Source organism: Lytechinus pictus, chromosome 6 (assembly GCF_037042905.1).
Source record: "Lytechinus pictus isolate F3 Inbred chromosome 6, Lp3.0, whole genome shotgun sequence".
Classification (NCBI taxonomy): Eukaryota; Metazoa; Echinodermata; class Echinoidea; order Temnopleuroida; family Toxopneustidae; genus Lytechinus; species Lytechinus pictus.
Window position 1 is genome coordinate 10,800,816 of NC_087250.1, and position 21,408 is coordinate 10,822,223.

Consider the following 21,408-nt stretch of genomic DNA (forward strand, 5'->3'; position numbering starts at 1 on the left):
ATTACATCATCAGTCAACCTAATGAATATTCATGACGATGTGCGTATAACTGATTTTACGAAATATTGATAATTTTAAAATTCAATAACTGTTATTTGTTATTCGATTTTGATCAAATTTTCAGAATTTTGCTCCGTGAATTTTACTCTATTTACTTAGATATAACTATTTTCTGCCCGGATCATCCCTTTAAAGCTTAACAGTGCAAGCATGCACTAGTAAATAGTGCTGTTGTTGGTGTGATGATGAGGCATTCACTTTTGGTATGTAAGTCGTGTTTAAAACCAGCCATCTTGCCACTGATACGGTCATGCACATCATTACTTCATTAAAGATATATTTAAAAAATGTAACGGTTAAGAAAGTTACACTAATTACTTATTTACTATTTAAATGTTTGATCATTAACTCAATTTGCAGATGGTCTTGTCCTTTATGCAATAATATTTAATATGCAAAACACGGGGCGTAGACAATTTCTTGCGAAAGCTTAAAGGAGAATAAAACTCTTGGAGCAAGTTAGCTTTTGTGAAAGCAGAAAAATCAAAGAATAAGATCAACAAAACTTTGAGTAAAATAGGACTAGCGATAAAAGAGTTATAAGCATTTGAATGTCGAGATCACTAATGTTATGGAGATCCTCCCATTGGCAATGCGACCAAGATCTGTGATGTCACACACGTACAACTCTCCCATTTGGACACTGAAAATATACCCCAAAACATCTCTTTTTGCTTATTCTAATCATATGACAAACGATTCATCAATGGTATAATGTTGTGAAACCTCTGTACTTGTCATCTCATAAAGAGAACACCTCACCATGTGATAGACTCTATAAAAGTGAGAATATAAAGTGAAATAAGTACTAGAGTAATGAGGGAGTTGTACGTGTGTGATATCACAGATCTTGGTCGCATTGCCGATGGGAGGATCTACATGGCACTAGTGATCTCAATATTTAAATGCTCATAACTTTCTTATTATTCATTCAATCTTCCTCAAACTTTCAACAATATGTTTCTTTGATTTTTCTCTTTGATATGGATTCAGCTGGTTTCAAGGGTTTCATTCTCCTTTAAGAATTCACGGCCTTTCAATGGATCTCATTTACAGAATGCTTCCTGGCTAAATTCTTGCGCGTATCCAGTTTTTTGTCGCCGCTTTATACCCACAGTCAAGTTTGAACAAAATCCTCGAAGATTTTGCTCGTGAATTCTGTTGCCGAATCGTCCAGCGTCTTGTCGGTTATGTCGCTATAAGATGAATAAAAGAGATATCTGAGTTAAGATTTAATATCTCTAGGTCGTAATCAACAACCACCTTTAGTGATATAATCTTTTTGAGGTTATAATTTTACCGTTTCCTGGTAATTCTGCCATGCCTATCTTTTCTTTGTCGTTTTAGTTGAGCAGTGAAATATAAATGAGAGTATAGTTTGCCTTAAACACAACAAAATTCTATATAATATATATTGCATCAAGGTTCTAAGGGAACCATGATTTGTGGATTAAATAGTATTTCTTAAAAAATAGAGAACGCTTGATTTCTGCCGTATAATGTAGCTCTTGGATGATAACCGAATTCTATATTAAAATAATGAGATTAATTTTCATTTTGAGCAGCTAAAAGTAATAATGAATCGTGTAATTGTTTGTAATAAACACAATGCCTTGTTGTGGCAATCTCTTATAATCAGGGCTAATCCAGCTGATTTTTTTAAAGAAAAGAACAATGTTTGTTTCGATCATTGTTTGAGGGGGTGAAAACAATTAAAATCATTTGTTTTTTCAATCTGTATTATTATTTTTTTTTTAATGGGGTACCATGTTTTGAATACGAGTATACGTTTGGTCATTTTGGACTCCTCTCTACGTCACGCTGAAACATTACAAATATATCAAGCATCTTAAACAACTTATAAAAAACGAAACAACGAATTATCGGAATCGTATTAAAAGAAAGTACATTTCGCAGTCACAAACACGCACGGACATATAGACAGACACGCATACATACATACATACACAAATTTTCTTACAAATGGAACGAACACTGCATTTCTAACCTATAGATAGTTCATGGACTAAAGTCTAAAGTTTGGTAAGGGTCAGTAGTATGAACTTTATTTATCAAAGCTAATGACAAGTTTTAAGATTCTACAGTTAATAATGAAAGAATACGTTGAACAACATGCGGGTAAATGGAGACTATGTAAACATATTGAATATCATAGACAAGATCACATAATATAAGAATAAGAAATAAATACGGTGTTATAACAAGAAAAATATCACAGGTTTAATTTGAAAAAAAAAATATTGGGGCTTCTCCGTATAATATTTGGGTGTTGAATTTTTTGTACTTACTTAAAGGAAAGAGTTCATCAGCAAGACGGATTTCATCTGACCTCTCTAAAGCAATCTTCAATTCTTCTCTTTCTGTACCAGGTTTTTGCTTACGAAGCCAATCCCGGAGCATGAGAAGAGTTCCATCATATGTTACATGTTGTGTTTTGTGGTTAGTAGCTATGTATTTCTGTATGTCTTCAGGAGCAAACCGAAGATTTAATCCTAACTTGTCTATCTGCGAGTTTTGCGGGACTCTGCTGGCGACCGTGATCAAGATGCTATCAAACTTGTCTTCTGTGGATCTCAAGTTAGCTGGGGAATAAAAACAATACATATGAACCGGTATAAGCAAAAAAAAAAAAAAAATTGCAAAACATTAAAGCAGCGGGATTTCATGAATAAGCCCCCCCCAAAAAAAAATATATATATAATAATAATAATAATGTTCATTAAAAAACACTAAAATATATATTGTTAATGTGTAAAGTATTTCAATACCCCCTCTCTCACTCTGTTAAGTTAGTCGCTGTTTAGGACAGGGACCAATTGCCTATTTCAAGTAGTACAGGTATTGAAATAAAAACATAGGAGGAAAACAAAATGAGGAAAGGATACATATAGGCCCGATAGAAAATTGGCTAAACCTTGTTTTTTCATTTATAAAATATTTTTGATTGGTTCTTGTAAATTCGAGGGTGCTGATACACGAATCTGAATGATGCCACTCGTGTAACTTTAAGCATTTTCTGCAAATCGGCAAAATTCAATATGGCCGCCAAAATATGGAAATTACCCATGAAAATAATAAAATTGCCCGCATATGGGCTATAAAATGATTGAAATCGCGTGGCAGGAGTGACATACTCTTTGAAAAAATGATTTTTGACAAAATATTGAATTTCTTGAAATTCAAAATGGCCGACTTCGGCCCTTGTATACTTTATTATGTACAATATGAATAGGGAAAAATAATGTTCATAAAAATGAACACTAAACTGAAAAATTGTGATCTATAAACGAAGTAATGTATGAAAATCATGATTACTAACGTAATATATTATACATACCAGGCTTTGAGTAAGTATAGCGGGAAGTATTTTTTCGAGGTTTGACTGGCATATTTTGTTTTATATTGTACATTTAATATGGTAGAACAATAGTCTATACTCTTGTACAAGTGGCTATCCTTCTTTAATCTGAACTTAAATACAACGCGCTGCGCTGAATAATCTACCTTTCCCGAAACCACGTGCTAAGCGTAACGCGGATTTGTGCCTGCATCGTCCCTTGACGGGACCGGTGCGCCCGAGAGATTGATTGATCTGCGTCAATGATCGATGACGTCAATGATAGAATAGTCGACTATTCCATCATTCACGTCACGGAATAACACATTTTCTTGGGTGGGCGTTTCATTTTCGACATCATCGCAAACTAGTTAGAATGTGTTAGGTCACATGATAATATTTAAACCAATCAGCATACATGTACATGATTTAATTTATGTAGGATATTACATTTATTATCATACATGGGAAAATTGCTTCATTTCGATTTTCAAAAAAGACGCAATGGGGGCCGAAAAAATCATATTAAAAGAGTGAGCAATAAAAAGGATATTATTAAGATAAACGAGTGGAATACTGACTAAAACATAATTATTAACAAAATATATTATTTAATATGCCATTTATTTGATAAATGCTGTATTTTGACATTCAAAATGACCGCAGTAGGCCCTATGTTAATTATGTACTATGCGAATAGAGAAACTAACTTTCAGAAAATGCATGAAAATGTGATCTATGAGTAAAATATTGTTTTAAAACATTTTTTCAAGCAATACTTATTTCTTTTGTCACGCATGAGATAAACGCTGTATTGTGAATTTCAAAACGGCCCCTATACAGTGCGAATACAAAAAACGGGACAGATTTGAACAGTATACAAAATTTTGGTTTCAAATTATGATGTCTATATTTCGGTATTAATAGGTGGTCTGAAGTCTAATCTTTGAAATGCCATCAAACAAATTTAGTTTCGTTCATGCTTGAGCGAACACGGAATGTTTTTGTCTGGGGTTAAAAAGGAGGCTTGCGCCAAAATGGCATAAAATTATAAATATGATGATCGGATTTTCAAATCTGTTTATTTGCTTAAATTGTTCTGTTGTTGTTTCTTTTTAATATGTTCTCTTTTAGCTTTCAGTATTCCTTCTTTAAGCAAAAAAATTATTTTTTTCAAAGTATGGGAGAGCGTGTATTTTTTTTCAAATGCTTTCATTGTGTGCTACAAAGGTTTTGGTGCCTATGAACAGTGGAATACAGATGGGCGGGGCTCGGGGTGTTCCCCCAATTACAAAAAAAGTGGAAAGGAAATCAAATGAAAGATAGAAAGTGAAACATGATTTATTTTCGGAATATTATGTAACAAGTGGAATGCCTCTGGCTGTCTCACCTGCATCATGCGATTCAATATAGCAGCAGTGCTGACTTTGAAAACTACTATAAAATTATTATTCACAAAAAACACAATTTATATAATGATACAATGCTACGTTCATTGAGATTTGACCTTAAACTTGTCAGTGATACTTGATTACCCCTATATCCACATTTTATACACTATATCTTTAAACTTTGAAAGTTATGACAGCAATCTAATAATTACCTCTAAAATTGCCGAAGTTTAATGACCTTAAGTGACCTTTGACTTTGGTCATGTGACCTGAAACTCGCATGAGATGTTCAGTGATACTAGATGACTCTTATGTCCAAGTTTTATGAACTAGACCAATATATTTATACAGAGTTATAATGGTAATTCAACAAATAACCCCAACATGGCCAAAGTCCTTGACCTTTGACGTTGGTCAAGTGACCTGAAATTCGCACAGGATGTTTAGTGATACTTGATTACTCTTATGTTCAAGTTTTATGAACTAGACCAATAAACTTTCAAAGTTATCATGGTAATTCAACAAATACCCCCAACTTGGCCAAAGTTCATTGACCTTACATGACATTTGACCTTAATCATGTGACCTGAAACTCACACAGGATGTTCAGTGATACTTGATTACTCTTATGACCAAGTTTCATGAATCAGATCCATTAACTTTCGAAGTAATGATGGCAATTCAACATATACCCCATTATGGCCAAAGTTCATTGACCTTTGAGCTTGGTCATGTGAAACTCGGACGGGATGTTCAAAGATACTTGATTACTCTTATGTCCAAGTTTCATGAATCAGATCCATAAAGTTTCAAAGTTATGGTGGTAATTCAGCAAATGTCCCACATGGCCAAAGTTCATTGACCTTTGACGTTGGTCATGTGACCTGAAATTCGCACAGGATGTTTAGTAATACTTGATAACTCTTATGTTTAAGTTTCATGAATCAAATCCATAAATATTCAAAGTTATGATGGTAATTCAACATATATCCCCAAATTGGCCAAAGTTCAATGACCTTACATGACCTCTGAGCTTGATCATGTGACCTGAAACTCACACAGGTTGTTCAGAGATACTTGATTACTCCTATAGCTAAGTTTCATGAATCAGATATATAAACTTTCGAAGTAATGATGGCAATTCAACATATACCCCATTATGGCCGAAGTTCATTGACCTTTGACCTTGGCCATGTAAAACTCGGACGGGATGTTCAAAGATACTTAATTACTCTTATGTCCAAATTTCATTAATCAGATCCAAAAAACTTTCAAAGTTATGACGGTAATTCAAAAGATACCCCCCACACGACCAAAGTTCATTGACCTTTGACGTTGGTCATGTGACCTGAAATTCGCACAGGATGTTTAGTGATACTTGATTACTCTTATGTCCAAGTTTCATGAATCAGATCCATAAACATTCAAAGTTATGATGGTAATTCAACATATATCCCGAATTTGGCCAAAGTTCATTAACCCTAAATGACACCTGGCCTTGGTACGTGACGTGTAACTCAAGCAGGATGTTTAGTAATACTTGATTAACCTTATCTCTAAGTTTCATGAACTAGGTATATATATTTTCTAAGTTATGATGACATTTCAAAAACGTAACCTTAGGTTAAGATTTTGATGTTTATTCCCCGAACAAGGTCAAGTTTATTGACCCTAAATGACCTTTGACCTTAGTCATGTGACCTGAAACTCAAGCAGAATGTTTAACAATACTTGATTAAACTTATGGCTAAGTTTCATGAGCCAGGTCTATATACTTTTCAAGTTATGTCTTCATTTCAAAAACTTAACCTTCGGTTAAGATTTGGTGTTGACGCCGCCGCCGCCGTCGGAAAAGCGGCGCCCATTGTCTCACTTTGCTATGCAATCTCATTCTGCTATGCAGGTGAGACAAAATCTATCACAAAAATTGATATTTTACCCCAAAAAAATGAAATTTTTACCTGCTCGCTTCGCTCGCTCACAATACATTTCATCCGATCTGCTATGTCTAGCTCCTTCAAAATTGATTCAATACACCACTGCCATTGAAAAACATGAACCCTTTCCTGTTTGTCCTGTCAAGCAAACAATTAAACTTGGTCAAGGAATCAATAACCCCTTGAAATAGGATTCATGTTTTTAAAGGTACCATAACATAATTTGTTTTAGGTAATAAAATACGATTTGAATAATTACAAGTTCTCTCAATTAATAATGCAAATCTTCTTGCTTCGGTTGACAAAAGTCTTCTTACTTATGAAGGAAAATTCAAAGGCTAAAGAAATATTTTAATGAAAAAACAAACAAAATAATCAAAATACCGACGAAATTCAGGGATTTTTTTTCATATAAAAATAAATGTACGAAAAAAAATATTTTTGTCATTACGACTAACACTTGGCTGAATCAAATATTTGAGATAAATGAAAATGAAATGTAAAACTAAAAGATAAACCAGCTAGCTTGCATGCACCGCGGAAATAAATTCCTTTCATTTCCGTGGCTTGCACATGCAGCTCTTGTTTACAAGCTAAATATAGCTAGCTAGCTGGTTGATCTTTATCGTACATTTATTCTTATATGAAAAAAAATCCCCGAATTTCGTCGGTCAGAATAATGATATCGAAATTCAAACAGAACGAGCGATCGAGTATCCATCCCACAGTTTATTTTCTCGTCGGTGCATATATCGTCTGCTGCTACTCATCATGAATTAATTTGGATACATACATTAATTGGTTCGGACATATCATTTTACTTGTTTGTAAGTTAATGCAATCACTATTTTAATTATTACATTTCGAAGTTGTTAAGTGAGAGAAGAGACTCTGTATCGTGGACCTTTTCCATTTTTTGGCCTGGCGTTTGGGTGGTACGTGCACCGTGCAGGTGCAAAGTAATGTGAGTTGACTAACAACAGTTCACGTTCATTCCACTCTCCATCACCGGCGCAATTCCCCTAATTTTCCTTCTTCCATGTCGCTTTGATGTTAACTAGAGCTAGAATCTTCATCATCAATATCTTCTTCTTCAACAACATTTCTTTCGAAATCCAAATCTAGATATAACTTATGTGTTTTCTTCCATTTCATGATCGAACTCCTCAGTGACAGTGTGGAGAAATCGCACGGACACTGGCATTTGCAGTATAGGTTTTGCATGCTAGTGGAGCTTGACATGTGAGAGCCAATCACGTCTATCGTACAGACATACACGCCATCAAATTCGAGTCAATTCAGAGACCGATGCGAGACATATTTCAGGGAGGCATTTCAGCGCTTTTTAATTGGCGATTTCTACCTTGTGTACTATTTTTGTTATTTTCAAATGACCTAATGATAATCCCCACATCATTACCTTTCCATTGATATAAGGCCATATGTTTGAATTAATATATTTCTCCTTTAATTTATAGCATTTTGTCTGCAATGTAGGTGATCAATATCACTTTGTCATTCAAATTAGCTGGTACAAACCCTTATTAAATTATGTAACATGTGTATAGGGAAACTGATTTTAACAAGAGTAAGAATCGTAAAATGCATGTAACTGTGATTTACCATTAAATATTGTAATGAACATGATTTCTAATTTAATACATCAAATATTGGTCATGGAGGTAAAAAATGCTGTACTTTGAAATTCAAAATGGCTGCCGTAGGTCATAAAACTATTATGTACATTGTAACTTGCGACATATATTTTTAAAAGAATTCGGTTTTGTTGACTATAAATATTGCATTTAATTGTGATGTAAAGGTGACACCATGGTGTCCAACGAGATATCATATCTTGTGTAATAAAGGGCATAAATGATTGAAAATGGTCACCATAGGTCCTTATCGTATTATGTACAATTTGAATTGGGACAAATAATTTTCACAAAAGTGCATATGGCGGTCATTTTTAATGTTGTAATATACCATTTATCATCTTAATTGCCCAAGATATGATACGTTTTGTTAGAAATCATGTTTTCAGACAATATTTCACTCATAAAACACCATCTAGTCAAGCAAAGCCAAAATATGTTAAAATCATTTTTCTCAATTCACATTGTACATAATACCGTAAGGGCCTCTAGCGGCCATTTTGACTTTCAAAATACAGTACTTATCACCTACCTCACAGACAAAAAAATCATACATCTTGTAAGAAATTATGCTTTCAGACATTATTTTACTCATGGATCACTATTAGGTGCATCAATGGTACTCACTCCTGTAAATATTTGTTTCCAACTTCTCATTGAACATACAGTCAACGTCTATAGCGGCCATTTTGAAATTCAAACTACAGTATTTAACACAAACTTGAAACCTGAATGATATATTTCGTTAAAATCATGTGTTTTAGACAGTATCCAATTTATTTATCACAAATTCATTCATTAAGTGCTCACTCTTCTGATTTATTTTTGTCCTCTTTCTCATTGTACATTGTACGATCCGATTGACCGTCAGATAGACATATTTTCGACACTATACCAATTATAATTTCATGTGTCGGGTGAAGGTGGGTTTTGAACAATGACAAGCCGCCATGCCTCAGCTGGATCAAAGGTATTGCTTTGATACAGTACACGTATGGGAGAAAGTATACAAATGTGTGAAGTTATACATGTACAACAGCTTTGGCAACTCTTTTATTTAAATATTGTGTGAAAGAAATGGATAAAGAGAACAATAATAGGCGTAGCTTAAATCAAGGTTCCCCAGAGCTATCTATATCCTTTGGAAAAATTGGTGATGCCGAAAAAATGTCTCTGCCGGGAATATAACCCGGGCCCCCAGCTTTGAACGCCGGTGCCTTAACCCCTAGATCACAGAGACGGGTTAGTGGCTAGGGCGACCCCGATCCGATTGACCGTCAGATAGACATATTTTCGACACTATACCAATTATAATTTTCTGTATCGGGTGAAGGTGGGTTTTGAACAATGAAAAGCCGCCATGCCTCAGCTGGATCAAAGCTATTGCTTTGATACAGTACACGTATGGGAGAAAGTATACAAATGTTTGAAGTTATACATGTACAACAGTTTTGGCAAGTCTTTTATTGTTATTTTGTTATGGCCCTAACATCATCGGACTTAAAATTAATAGCCTGACCGGTCTCAGCGGTGTGTACTTTTGCACTTTTTCCAACCATGCCCCTCGTAATCTTCTTGGGTCGTGTGAGTGAGAAAACGAGTGAGACACTGAGTGCATTCGAACATGATACCTTTCTTGTGAACCTCTTTTACATGCTTATGGATAGTTCTAAGGGTAATGTAATGAAGTCTTTCTTGCAACATGGACAGCTATAAACATCCTTTATTCCCTTAATAAGAATAAGATTGTGGACCGGAGTCCGAAAATCTTGGAAGTCAATGAGGTCCTCAGCATCCGATTCCTCTGACGGGGTATTGGATGCAAGTGTTCTTTCCACCGAAAATCGGTTGTTATGGCCGTAACATCAGCGGACCTAAAATTAATAGCCTGACCGCTGGGGATGTACATATACATATATATTATTTTACATGCTTATTATATTATATATATATATATATATATATATATATATATATACACACACACATATATATATATACATATATTATATATACATAATATTTTGTCAAAAATCATTTTTCAGAGTATTTTACTCCTGCCACACAATTTTATGTATTTTATAGCCTATGTGGGGGGAATTTTAATTAACAAGAAACCAAAACAAATATTGTATTTATGAAAAAACAAGGTTATGCCTCTTCTATACTGGACTGAAAATGGGAGTCGTACGATTCATTTAAGAGACATAGGGCTTCATGAAGATATCCATGAAAATTACCTGCAAATAGGGCTTGGCGTTCTGGTCCCATCCCTGCGCCTAGCCCACGATCTACGGTTTGAAATACCATGCTTTAATTAATGCATTGACAAAAATTCTATCGAAAGTGATAGAAACAATTGCGATAACTTAAACAATAATTTCATACCTTCTGAATGCTTGTTGAATGCCTTCACGATACGACCCACATTTTCTGCACAGAGATTAATGCAAGTTCCCTTTTCCTTCTTTTCTTCCAGGATACGTCTCATGTGAATGAACCCCTTCTTGCCGAATTTGGTACACCGTGTGCAGGGGATCCCGATAGAATATTCAATTCCTCTTGCCCAGAGCCTTTGGAGGCTTTTCAACGATTCATGTAGATGGTTAATAACCTGAATGATAAAGTTTGCTAATTAATGTTACAAACAGTTCGTATAGAAAATCAATGAATGCAGCCATTGTACCAACGAGCAACAGGGGTTTTCGTGCCCCGGGCACAACTTTTGGGGGCTCAAAACATAAAAATAGGGGATAAAAAGATAAAAAAAATATATAATGGAGAGAAAGACAAGTATACGTTTATGGCATAAGAAGAGTGGAAAACTTGGAAAATTGAAAAAAAAAATCACGTTGTTATATAACAAAAAATGTTCTCTCGCACTTCGAGCTCGCATAGGTTTGAAATATCCAGTTTTTATGTCAATTTAAAGAACATATCGAAGTTCGCATATCGAACTTTCATTATTACGTTTGATATACACCTTCACAAAAACTGCCAAAAAAAAGTTTTACGACTTAAGGTCTGAATATCAAATATATATATATTACACTTAGTACTAGTTAAAAGAGACGCAGTTTTAGCTCTAGCCCCGAGAGCTGTTTTTCCTAGATTTTTTCTTTAAATAATTTTATTCATCAAAATATCAACATATATACAATATTTACATACACTCAGTACATGTAATACACATACCATGCATTCAGTAAAATACTACACCCAAACGCTTATACATAATATAAAACTTTAACTAAGAACATCAACAAAAGTAAACAGTCAAGTGTAAAACTACCACGGTAACAAGTTGGCACCTTTGTATAAAGCCTATTTCGACGAAAAGGCCCTCCCCCACCATTACTCTAAGCCATGTGATGTACTCACTCCCTTTCAAACTACCCGCTTATGAATTAAGGCTTGCACACTTGCCAATCTCTAAAATTTATTACTTTCCCTTTAAACCCAAAGCCCCGACCAGGACTGCCAAGGATAATGGGCCATTCAGCCAATTATGTGACATTCTTGCAATTTCTGAGATGCCATAAAAACATATTGTGAGGTCATGATAACTCACACAAAGTATATTCTAACTTTACCCCCTTCTATTGAACATAATCTTGACCCTTTTACCCACAGCTTTTCAAACTGTCTCCTAGTTATTCTGTTAAAATCTATCTCTAATCTTACTCTTATCTCATTTTTAATTCTCAAAATTAACCCGTCATCTGTTATTCTTTCCTTCGAAAACAAAAACCCGCATCGCTTAGCCCAAATAGCATTTTTTACAACGGTAAAAACAAACCAGGTTCGAGGCCAAGTGACCACATTCAAATTTAAATTAGGGAATCCATAAACAAACAATGATTTAACTAATGCGTGATCAAAACCCAAATGACGATTTGCAAAATCGTCGACCCAGTCAAGAATTTTACTCAAAGACTTACATTCCCAGAACACATGAAATATATTTTCTAGTTTCCTAGATACGCAACTGCTCTTTGACGAGGGTCCTTGAACAGACTGAAAGTGAAGTAAAAACACATCTCATATAGCCGGGAGGTTTTTAGCAAAAGTTGGTGAACCGCAGCAGCAGTTTTGTCGGAGAGGTCTAAAAATTGCAAATACGTCATTTGTCCAGAGTTTTATGAAGAAACCGGTGTTATTATTCCCCCATAAAAAAAAATTTCGTGGTTGTTCTATTTTCTGAAGATCATTTGAAGATCCCTTTCATTTACTTCTTAAATGTTCTGTACGTCATCGATCAAACATATCTTAATCTCATCAGGGGCCGCGAAACCGGAATTCGAAAATTGATTTTCGGCCTATCTTTCCTGGTTAATATCCAATTCGTCCAATTGCAAACTCGTCTACTCTCGTTTTGTCTACTATCAGTTCGTCCACTATTCACATGGTCTAATTGCCAAATCGTCCACCCATCATTTCGTCTAATGACCAGTTAGTTCAATAGCCATTTAGTCCTTATACCATTTGGTCTAATTGGACTCAGTGTGTATTGTGCAAAATGAATGAACATGAAGTGGATAATAACTGGTTTTGAGACGAATCGGTCATAGACGAAATGGTGATGAAGTGATGACTGGACCAAATGGTTAATAATAATAATATTGATAATGATCATAGGCATTTATATAGCGCGTCTATCTAGAAATATTATATTCCGAGGCGCATAAGAAAACAGAGAATTTGGATGAGTGTCAAAGTGCCAATACCTAATACTGTTAGAAAAGATAATACTTCAGCTTAGATTTAAAAGTCTCCAGTGATGGTATACGGCAGATTATTGCAGAGAGAAGGTGTTGAGGTAGAGAAAACTCTCGCACCATATGCTACACGTGTCATGGGAGTCTTAAGAAGTTGCTGGTGTGATGGTCCTACACACAAAAAACGAGAACTATTTTCCATGAGTAAAATTGTTTTTTACATAAAGAATTAAGTGCATAAATTCGTAACGTATGTGTTTTTACTCGAGAATCTGGGTTTTTGTTACACCTGATCTTTTTTTCAAGGACATTACTTATTAACTACTTTTCTTGAGTATCCCTGTCAGTGAAAGTATGTAAAACAATCCGTACAAATGAGTTTTTCTTCAAGTTTGTAAGGTATGATAGCAGAACGGGTGAAAAAACTCACAGCCAGGTAAAGCGATAATCTGACGATTAACTGCGCTGAGAAAATGAGTAGTATATGACTCTTGTATGTGAGTTTTGGGGTGTTGAGATCATGCATCCAAGTAATTTTACTCGGATCTCGCGTTAATTGCTTGCGCGCACACGTGATACCGGCCAAATGTGCAGAGCATGAAGACTTTTCTGGTAAGTTCTACATGTCTTTTTATTTATTTCCCCCCTTTTCTTCTATAATTACTTTTCTTGACAATAATAGCTTAGACCTACATGTATGGGGCAAACATAAATGCTATTTATGGTGACAACAGGGTGCATTGATCTACATTCTCATCCATCCGAGGCTCACGCCTCTCGGTTTGGGTAACCACACACCAGCCTGTTGTTGCGCCGCTACCCCGGGGCCAGAAGGGAGTGAAGGCCAGTGTGCCGCTACGATTGCTGGAGTCATTTATGAGGAGGGCAAATAAGTGACATCGTCCATGATTTATGTAATCATAGGCGTGAGCCTCGGATGGATGAGAATGTAGATCAATGCACCCTGTTGTCACCATAAATAGCATTTATGTTTGCCCCATACATGTAGGTCTAAGCTATTATTGTCAAGAAAAGTAATTATAGAAGAAAAGGGGGAAAATAAATAAAAAGACATGTAGAACTTACCAGAAAAGTCTTCATGCTCTGCACATTTGGCCGGTATCACGTGTGCGCGCAAGCAATTAACGCGAGATCCGAGTAAAATTACTTGGATGCATGATCTCAACACCCCAAAACTCACATACAAGAGTCATATACTACTCATTTTCTCAGCGCAGTTAATCGTCAGATTATCGCTAAAACTAATCAAGTGTGTAATATGCTCACATACTCAAAAAGTCAGTAAATATACTTTAAACATACTCATTACACTGGGTTAAGTTACTCATTAGATTGAGTTATTCAAATTTACTCACTTGATGTGTCACTATAGTGTCAAATGAAATATACTCGACAAGATGAGTTTTCAAAGTACCTTCATTGAGTGAAAGTACTCATCAAAGTATGTCGCTATAGTGTCAAAATTATTTTGACATTTGAGTACGATTACTAACACATGCAAGTTTCTGTTTTTTGTGTGTAGGCTACGAGTTGGTGTCTTATGCATGGTTGTTAGTCGAAATGTTGATGGACGGAAAGGCATTAAACTAGACAGTGTGGTGAGTGGACGAGTTAGCAGTAGACGAATTGGTAATTTACCCCTTTCCGTACCATATTTATGCCCTTCTGAAATCTACAAATTAGGCTAAAAGAATTTGACCTATATTTTGCTAAGAGTTTTGCCTAAATTTGTATCAAACAAAAAATGTCATATTAAGCTCTTGCCCACAATTGTTGACAGTCCAGCACGCAACTTTGTCGTTGAAAGCGCAACGGTTATCCCATTACCGCCACGTTGACGAGGTACTCGAGTTACGAATACTATTAATGCAAATTCATGAAGTGCATTCTTCAACGGAACAAACCCTACTCTGTCGCTGGGGCTAAAATATATTTTAAAAAGCAATGTAGGTACTGGGATGGGGGTGAGGGAAGGGGGAGAAGTGTTCTACGGGGACTTGTAGCGTGTACGAAAAATGACAGTAAATTGTTATTTCATGTTAAGCTCCCCCCTTCCTTTCTAAATCTCTCTACGGCCCATGTTATTGTTACGTTCTAGGAAATTGGTGTCATACGACTCTAAACTTTATAACGTTCATGGGTGAGCGATTATCACTGTCGGTATTTGTTCGAAAGCTGTCCACAAAAAAAAAAACATAGCACAAATCGCATTTGATTTCAAAGCAAATTATATATGTTGACTAACCAAACAAAAACATATCCAACAGGAAATGGTATAAAGTTATTTGGGAAAATACTATTTCAGTGTATAATGCTTACCATTATTATGTGTATTGATATGAATAAGTAATGGGTCATACTTACATCCTCATTCAGGCTGACCATTGCTTTGGGGCGTGCGCCTTCTTCATTGTCAGGCACTATTGTATATATTGTGACCTAAAATACACAAACAAAATAGCCAATGGCGCAGGTCATGTTGGTCATTCTTATTCGAAGGATAATTTTTTTTTTGAAAAGTAACGAAAGTGTAATCTAGGGCTTAAACTATTATATTAATTCTAGGACCCATATAAGGAGCCATGAAATTGTAAGTGTAAATCATTGCAATGAATCAATAATTATCTCCTGTTTTAAACACGGTGTAGCACAAGGAAGATGACATTCGGCTCTATACCCTTTTCCCTCTTACTTGAAATCACATCCAAATTATTCAACAAATATTAGTTTGAATGTTTACAGCAAACATTATATTCATATCCCTACTTATTCTTGAATATTTTTTTTTATGAAATCAGGTTGATTGGAATAACGTTCCCCAAGATCTTAAAAAAAAAAAAATGATTGCCAACTGATTTAATACAGTAGATATTTATTGTTGATACTTAATATTATGTTATAAGCATGAATTAAATTATAATATTTGATTTGATCTATTGATAACATTACAAGGTCGAAAATACTTCAAGACATAATATAATATGTACAACAAAATCATAGGTTTAAGGAACAAAATTCAATAAATAAAGTTACTTCAGATGACATTTGTACTTTAAAGTAAAACGGAGGGTCTCACCGAAAATCAAATCTTGTACAAAAGGCAACCCCCTATGTTTCATTGCATAATTATAACAAAGAAATAATGGGCCGTATTAATATATCAAATTTTTGTTTTAACAAATGAATACAAATAATTTTTGTACAATTTACCAAAACACTGATGGATCGTGTGAGAAAATATTTTGTTTTACAATATTAGAGACAGAGGGGGGGGGGGGGGGGGGGTGAGGTGGATAAGAGAAGGGGGACAGAGGAGTGCAGTGTAAACTCATTAGAAAGAAGTCGGGCAGCAAGAACAGGTACTTTGGCCAATTGCAATTTTAAGAAGAAAGCAAAATATAGGACATAATGACATCAGTGAGAATCATGTATGCATATGTCTAGTTTTCTTTTCTTATCTTGATATATTTTGTTTCAGTAAAAATCACTCTGAGGGAACACAGCAGTACTGATCGCGTGTACTTTCGTTCAGTATGAATAGATATACAGTGCGTCTTTCAAAAAACGAAACCGAGATTTAGCGATGATTTTATCATAACTTAATCATAAACACAATAGACAAATGACCTACCAATGGTAAAGCTTAGAATCTCATTTTTCATCTGAATATAGTTAGATTATTCCTTATTCATGCATGAGTGAGCAAAACAATTTGAAGAAAGGATACCAAAAAATTATATGGCGGGGGTTATCTGAATTTCAAAAAGAAAATCACATGCCTAAAGAGTTTAATATCTGCTTTTGTTCCCTCGAAACAATGCTTGAATTCCCATAATTTCATTAAATAAACGTGTTTTCACCAGTTTCCCACAGAAGCAATCGCACGGTTAACAAAAGACTTAATGCATGGCTGATCGTCAACAAAACGGAGTGTCGAGTGAGTCTGAAAGCTATCCTGTAACACATCTTCATTTTTTGAAATTATTGAAATTCAAGCCTTATTTCAAATAACCAAAACTTTGTTATTTCTTTACCATTTTCTGGAAATGAGGTTTCAAATTAAAGAGCAGTGATTGAACTTGTTAAAAACTTGGTTTTATTTTTGAAACCCAGATACAGCCCGCCAAGTGAATTTTTGATATCCCCTCTTAAAATTGCTCACTCATGCGAGAATGAGAAATAATCTAAGTAATTTCAGATGAAAGAAGAGATTCTAAGCTTTACAATGGTAGGTCATTTGTCTATTGTGTTCATGATAAAGTTATGATAAATCATCGATAAATCTCGGTTTCGTTTTTTGTAGGTCGCACTGTAGAACATCATTTCCATATGAAAATCATGTTTAGTATCCTGCGTTAATTAATATTCTATATCTAATTGAAATAACAATTTAGTTATTCCCCTTATTGATTAGAATCTGAAACATTAAGATCCATATCAGTAAACCCTCTCAATATCATAATTTATTCAGATTTTAAAATTGTTCAATAAGAAACTGGGCAATGGCGTTATTTACATTATGAATTATATCATTTGTTTGTATCTTACAGAAAATATAAGTCATTTTTCTTTGTAATTTACTGAGTCGTTTTAGTCAATCGCCTGATAAGGAAGACATAACGTACACAAATGTATCTAAATATGAAATAATTATGATTTCATGTAATAATGTAAGGAAAAAGAAAGTGACGATGTGACATCATCGGCCCACATAATGAATATCTATGATAACGGGCATATAACTAGTTTCAAATACACTTTTTAGTTATTTTCTTCTTTTTCGTTCTCCCTTTTTTAGTTTCCCTTTTTCCTCTCTTCCGATTGTTTCCTTCACCTTTTTTTTTATTCGTTGCTACTTTAAATATAGTAGGCATACGTTCTTAGAATAGAAAAGAAATGTTGTGTTGTATTGGTATATCCTTTCCTCTTTCTGACTAATCATGACATTTTCTATTTCCTCAGGCTTAAAATAAATAATTTTCTTTGTATATATATATATATATATATATATATATATACATTAGAGTGAAATACTTCACTTTAAGAGGGTATAGTTTTATCAAGAATAATGTATTCATTTAAATAACCTTGATCTGATTAGGCTCTTCATTATGAATATCGTTGGTCATCTCCATTCTATGATCACTATCTATATAGAACACCATTTGCCTGCAGTGAAAAGTTGGAATGAGGGACGGTTCTCTCTCCATTGACCACTTTGCCATTCGAACGTACAATCGGTGCAAAATGCCATCTATTTAACGATAAATTCAGATGTTATTGTTAACAAAGTGTATTTAGACAAATACAGATGATGACGAATTCAACATCTCAAATCATGAAAGAACAACTGTTTTATGTAATATCTAGTAATTAATAAAAATGTCACTAAATCTAAAATCCAAAAAATACAAGAAATTCATTTAATTGATTAACTGAATTTACAGTTCTATTTTAGAGACAAGAAGTGTTGTCAGATGATATTCTCATTTAATACGTTTGCGATCGGAAACCTATGATTCATATAATGTTTAAATATTACCTAAGATACCACACTATAAAATACAGACATTAATATAATTAACCTGGTAAGAAGTGATTGAAGTCGATGACAAATTCGATCTCATCTTCTCTCGTAAATTGTTGTATCTCATCAAGTATAGGGGAAGATCGGCATGGAACAAAAAAACTTCTCTCCTGCAATTAAAGTTTGTTAAGACGATCTGATTAATATAGGGCAGTGACCAAAATTAACATGAATTCTATTCATGTAGCCAATGATATTGCGCATTTCCTGAAATAAATATCACATTACAAATAAAATTATCATTATATAATTATAACAATAAGGTACTAATCAGAGCTCTGTAGAACTCGATTTTTACATATAAAAAGGCAGCTTAAACAAAATAACAACAGTTGCACCCGTGTTTAAATGTGAGCGAGCAAGAGTGGCAACCCATTACGTGTCTTCAATATAATATATTCAAACATTCACCAATGCTTTTACTCTTACGTTGGGGTTAAAAACCTCTTCTTAATATGAATAAATTCAATCTTTAGTATGCTTCTTTATCTACTTCTCGAAATTACTATACCTATTTATTTACAAATGGGTCTACCAATGTTTCCATTCATGAGCAGCATCATCAGGGAACAACACAGTGTTCCAAAGTGTGTGCCACAGTGTGCTCAAATAGTCAACCATGTGAAGGGCGCCCTAACCACCGAGTGAGACACAATGTCTTCATCCTGAACCCCACTAAGTTTTACCTTTCCTAATTGATTTTACTCGATGGTAGTAAAAAGGTAAGTTGATTCGTTGAATTAAGTTTCAGGACAATAGTGATTCATAATGAGCTCCAAAAGATTGCAGTACACCCCGGCAAAGATTAAATATTCCTCCGTCGGCAAGAAGGTTGGTGAGATATTCTGGTGTGAGTTTTTGGAGTTCAGTTGCTCTAGGTTCTGCCAAACCTCTTTCTGCTGTTTTACTGAAATCCATACTCACGTCCTCTCTGAATTGGCCAAATCTTTGGCAGCTTGCTGACACATTTACTGCAAATTCATGCCTACATTTGTCTCGGGTTTTTCACTTGAAAAGAGTATGGTACCTTGAATGAACTGTCTTGTTATTCAGCAGATTATCATGAAGACGTGGGAGGGTGGTCACTAGATCATTCTGAGAACTGACTTATACCATGTTTAGGAATGCGAGGGTTATGCAGTATGTGAACCAGGCCAATGCTTTCAATGCTATCATGATTAAATCAAACTCAAGGTACAGATGGCAGGCTTGAAAGAAGGTTGTTGGATTTGGGGTTCTGCAATGTTGCCTCATACTCGGGGATGTGAAAAAGAATCGGTGCAACAGTGTATCCCATCTCAGCAAAATCGGCGTTCATTGTAGAGGCTGTGCTTCTTTGTTTTGCCAGCAGATGCAACCTCACACTCGAAGGTCTCCCACATGGATGACTTGTGTCCATCATTACTAGTCTTTTTTTCAGTGCCTGTAATGCTGCTATGATCACACTCTTCTAGAGGAAGGATATCAGGGTTGGCATGTATCAGTCAGACCGCAGGTCCCTATGCTAATGAGCAAAAGGCCAGATTCATCCAAATCATATCGTGGCTGAATCCTCCTCTTTGCAAAATCTCGTGATTCATGAGTTTTTCTTTCTCTAAGAATTTACCTGTTTTAATCTCAAGTCAAATGAAATATCAATGCACCATCAGATAGAATAAATGTTACTCTTTCATATTGGTCATTTATTTTGTATACTATATTTTGATAAATAGGTGAATTTCTGGCCTGAAAATGCGCCTCAAAACTGAATTTTCTTCCTCTTTTTTTTTTTTTGCAAATTGTGCAAAATTTTTTATTTTGAGCCTCTATGATATATATATCAACATAAAGCTGAACTCCTGTACTTTCTCACAATGTCACTCTTGATATGCGGCACCTTTTAATCGGGTCACGATCACACTTTTTCCATCAAGGTACAAGACGAGATTTCTGAAATTTTGTAGTAGCATGAAAACCAGAGTTCTGATTGGCTTTATAAGGTTCACAAAACAACAGGCGCGGGTAATTTGAGGAGATTACCACATGGGGAGTGTGACCTTCCCGTGAACCCAGGCACTGGAACCGTTGGAATTTACCATTGTGTGGTCTCTTTGACCAATCAGAGTGCAGTGTTCTTGTTTTCAAGCTGCTTTATGAACTTGGCCAACAAAAAGTGTGATCTTGACCCGATTAAACCAATTCTTTTTTTGAAACCTATACCATTTTAAAGCATACATATTAAGCTTTATCATGATTTAAAAATCATTTGGGCTGAAACAATAATAAAGTGTGAAAATAGCACCTTTTGTCAGGTGAAAATAATAATTTTTTAGCATAGTTTAGATCAAAAGTTTCACCTTCATTACAAAATCCTTCTATAAATTCAAACACATTACCTGAAAGAATGATTCTCCTCCTTCACAATGATACCAAAATCATGAAATTCGATGCACAATTAGAGCAGCAATCACCGAATGAAAAGAGGTGTTTGGGTCTGCATCAAGCTCACTAAATATGCAAAACTTATCTTGTCATGAATATCACTTGGATGAAAGAAGCCACTTTTTGGGGACCTGCCTACTGACTGGTATGCAATTAACTTTTTCACGAAGCCCTAACTTGACTTCATGCTGAAAAGGGGTAGAGATACTGCCTGCATCAATATACCTCACACGTGTGGCTCACACACAACAAGTGTAGAG

General features: G+C 34.9%; 1 protein-coding gene across 1 annotated transcript in view; it reads right to left on the reverse strand.

Annotated features, from left to right (window-relative positions):
* Window positions 1-706: 706 nt before the first annotated feature.
* The window catches only part of LOC129263369 (uncharacterized), a 42,600-nt gene continuing 21,898 nt past the window's right edge, over window positions 707-21,408 (reverse strand). Inside the window, exons 6-11 of the mRNA XM_064100892.1 lie at window positions 18,726-18,837; window positions 18,228-18,394; window positions 15,505-15,579; window positions 10,790-11,015; window positions 2,370-2,663; window positions 707-1,256 (exon numbers count right to left, since the gene is read on the reverse strand). Of these exons, the coding sequence (XP_063956962.1) occupies window positions 1,249-1,256; window positions 2,370-2,663; window positions 10,790-11,015; window positions 15,505-15,579; window positions 18,228-18,394; window positions 18,726-18,837 (882 nt within the window). The 3' untranslated portion in view covers window positions 707-1,248. The remainder of the gene's footprint in view (window positions 1,257-2,369; window positions 2,664-10,789; window positions 11,016-15,504; window positions 15,580-18,227; window positions 18,395-18,725; window positions 18,838-21,408) is intronic.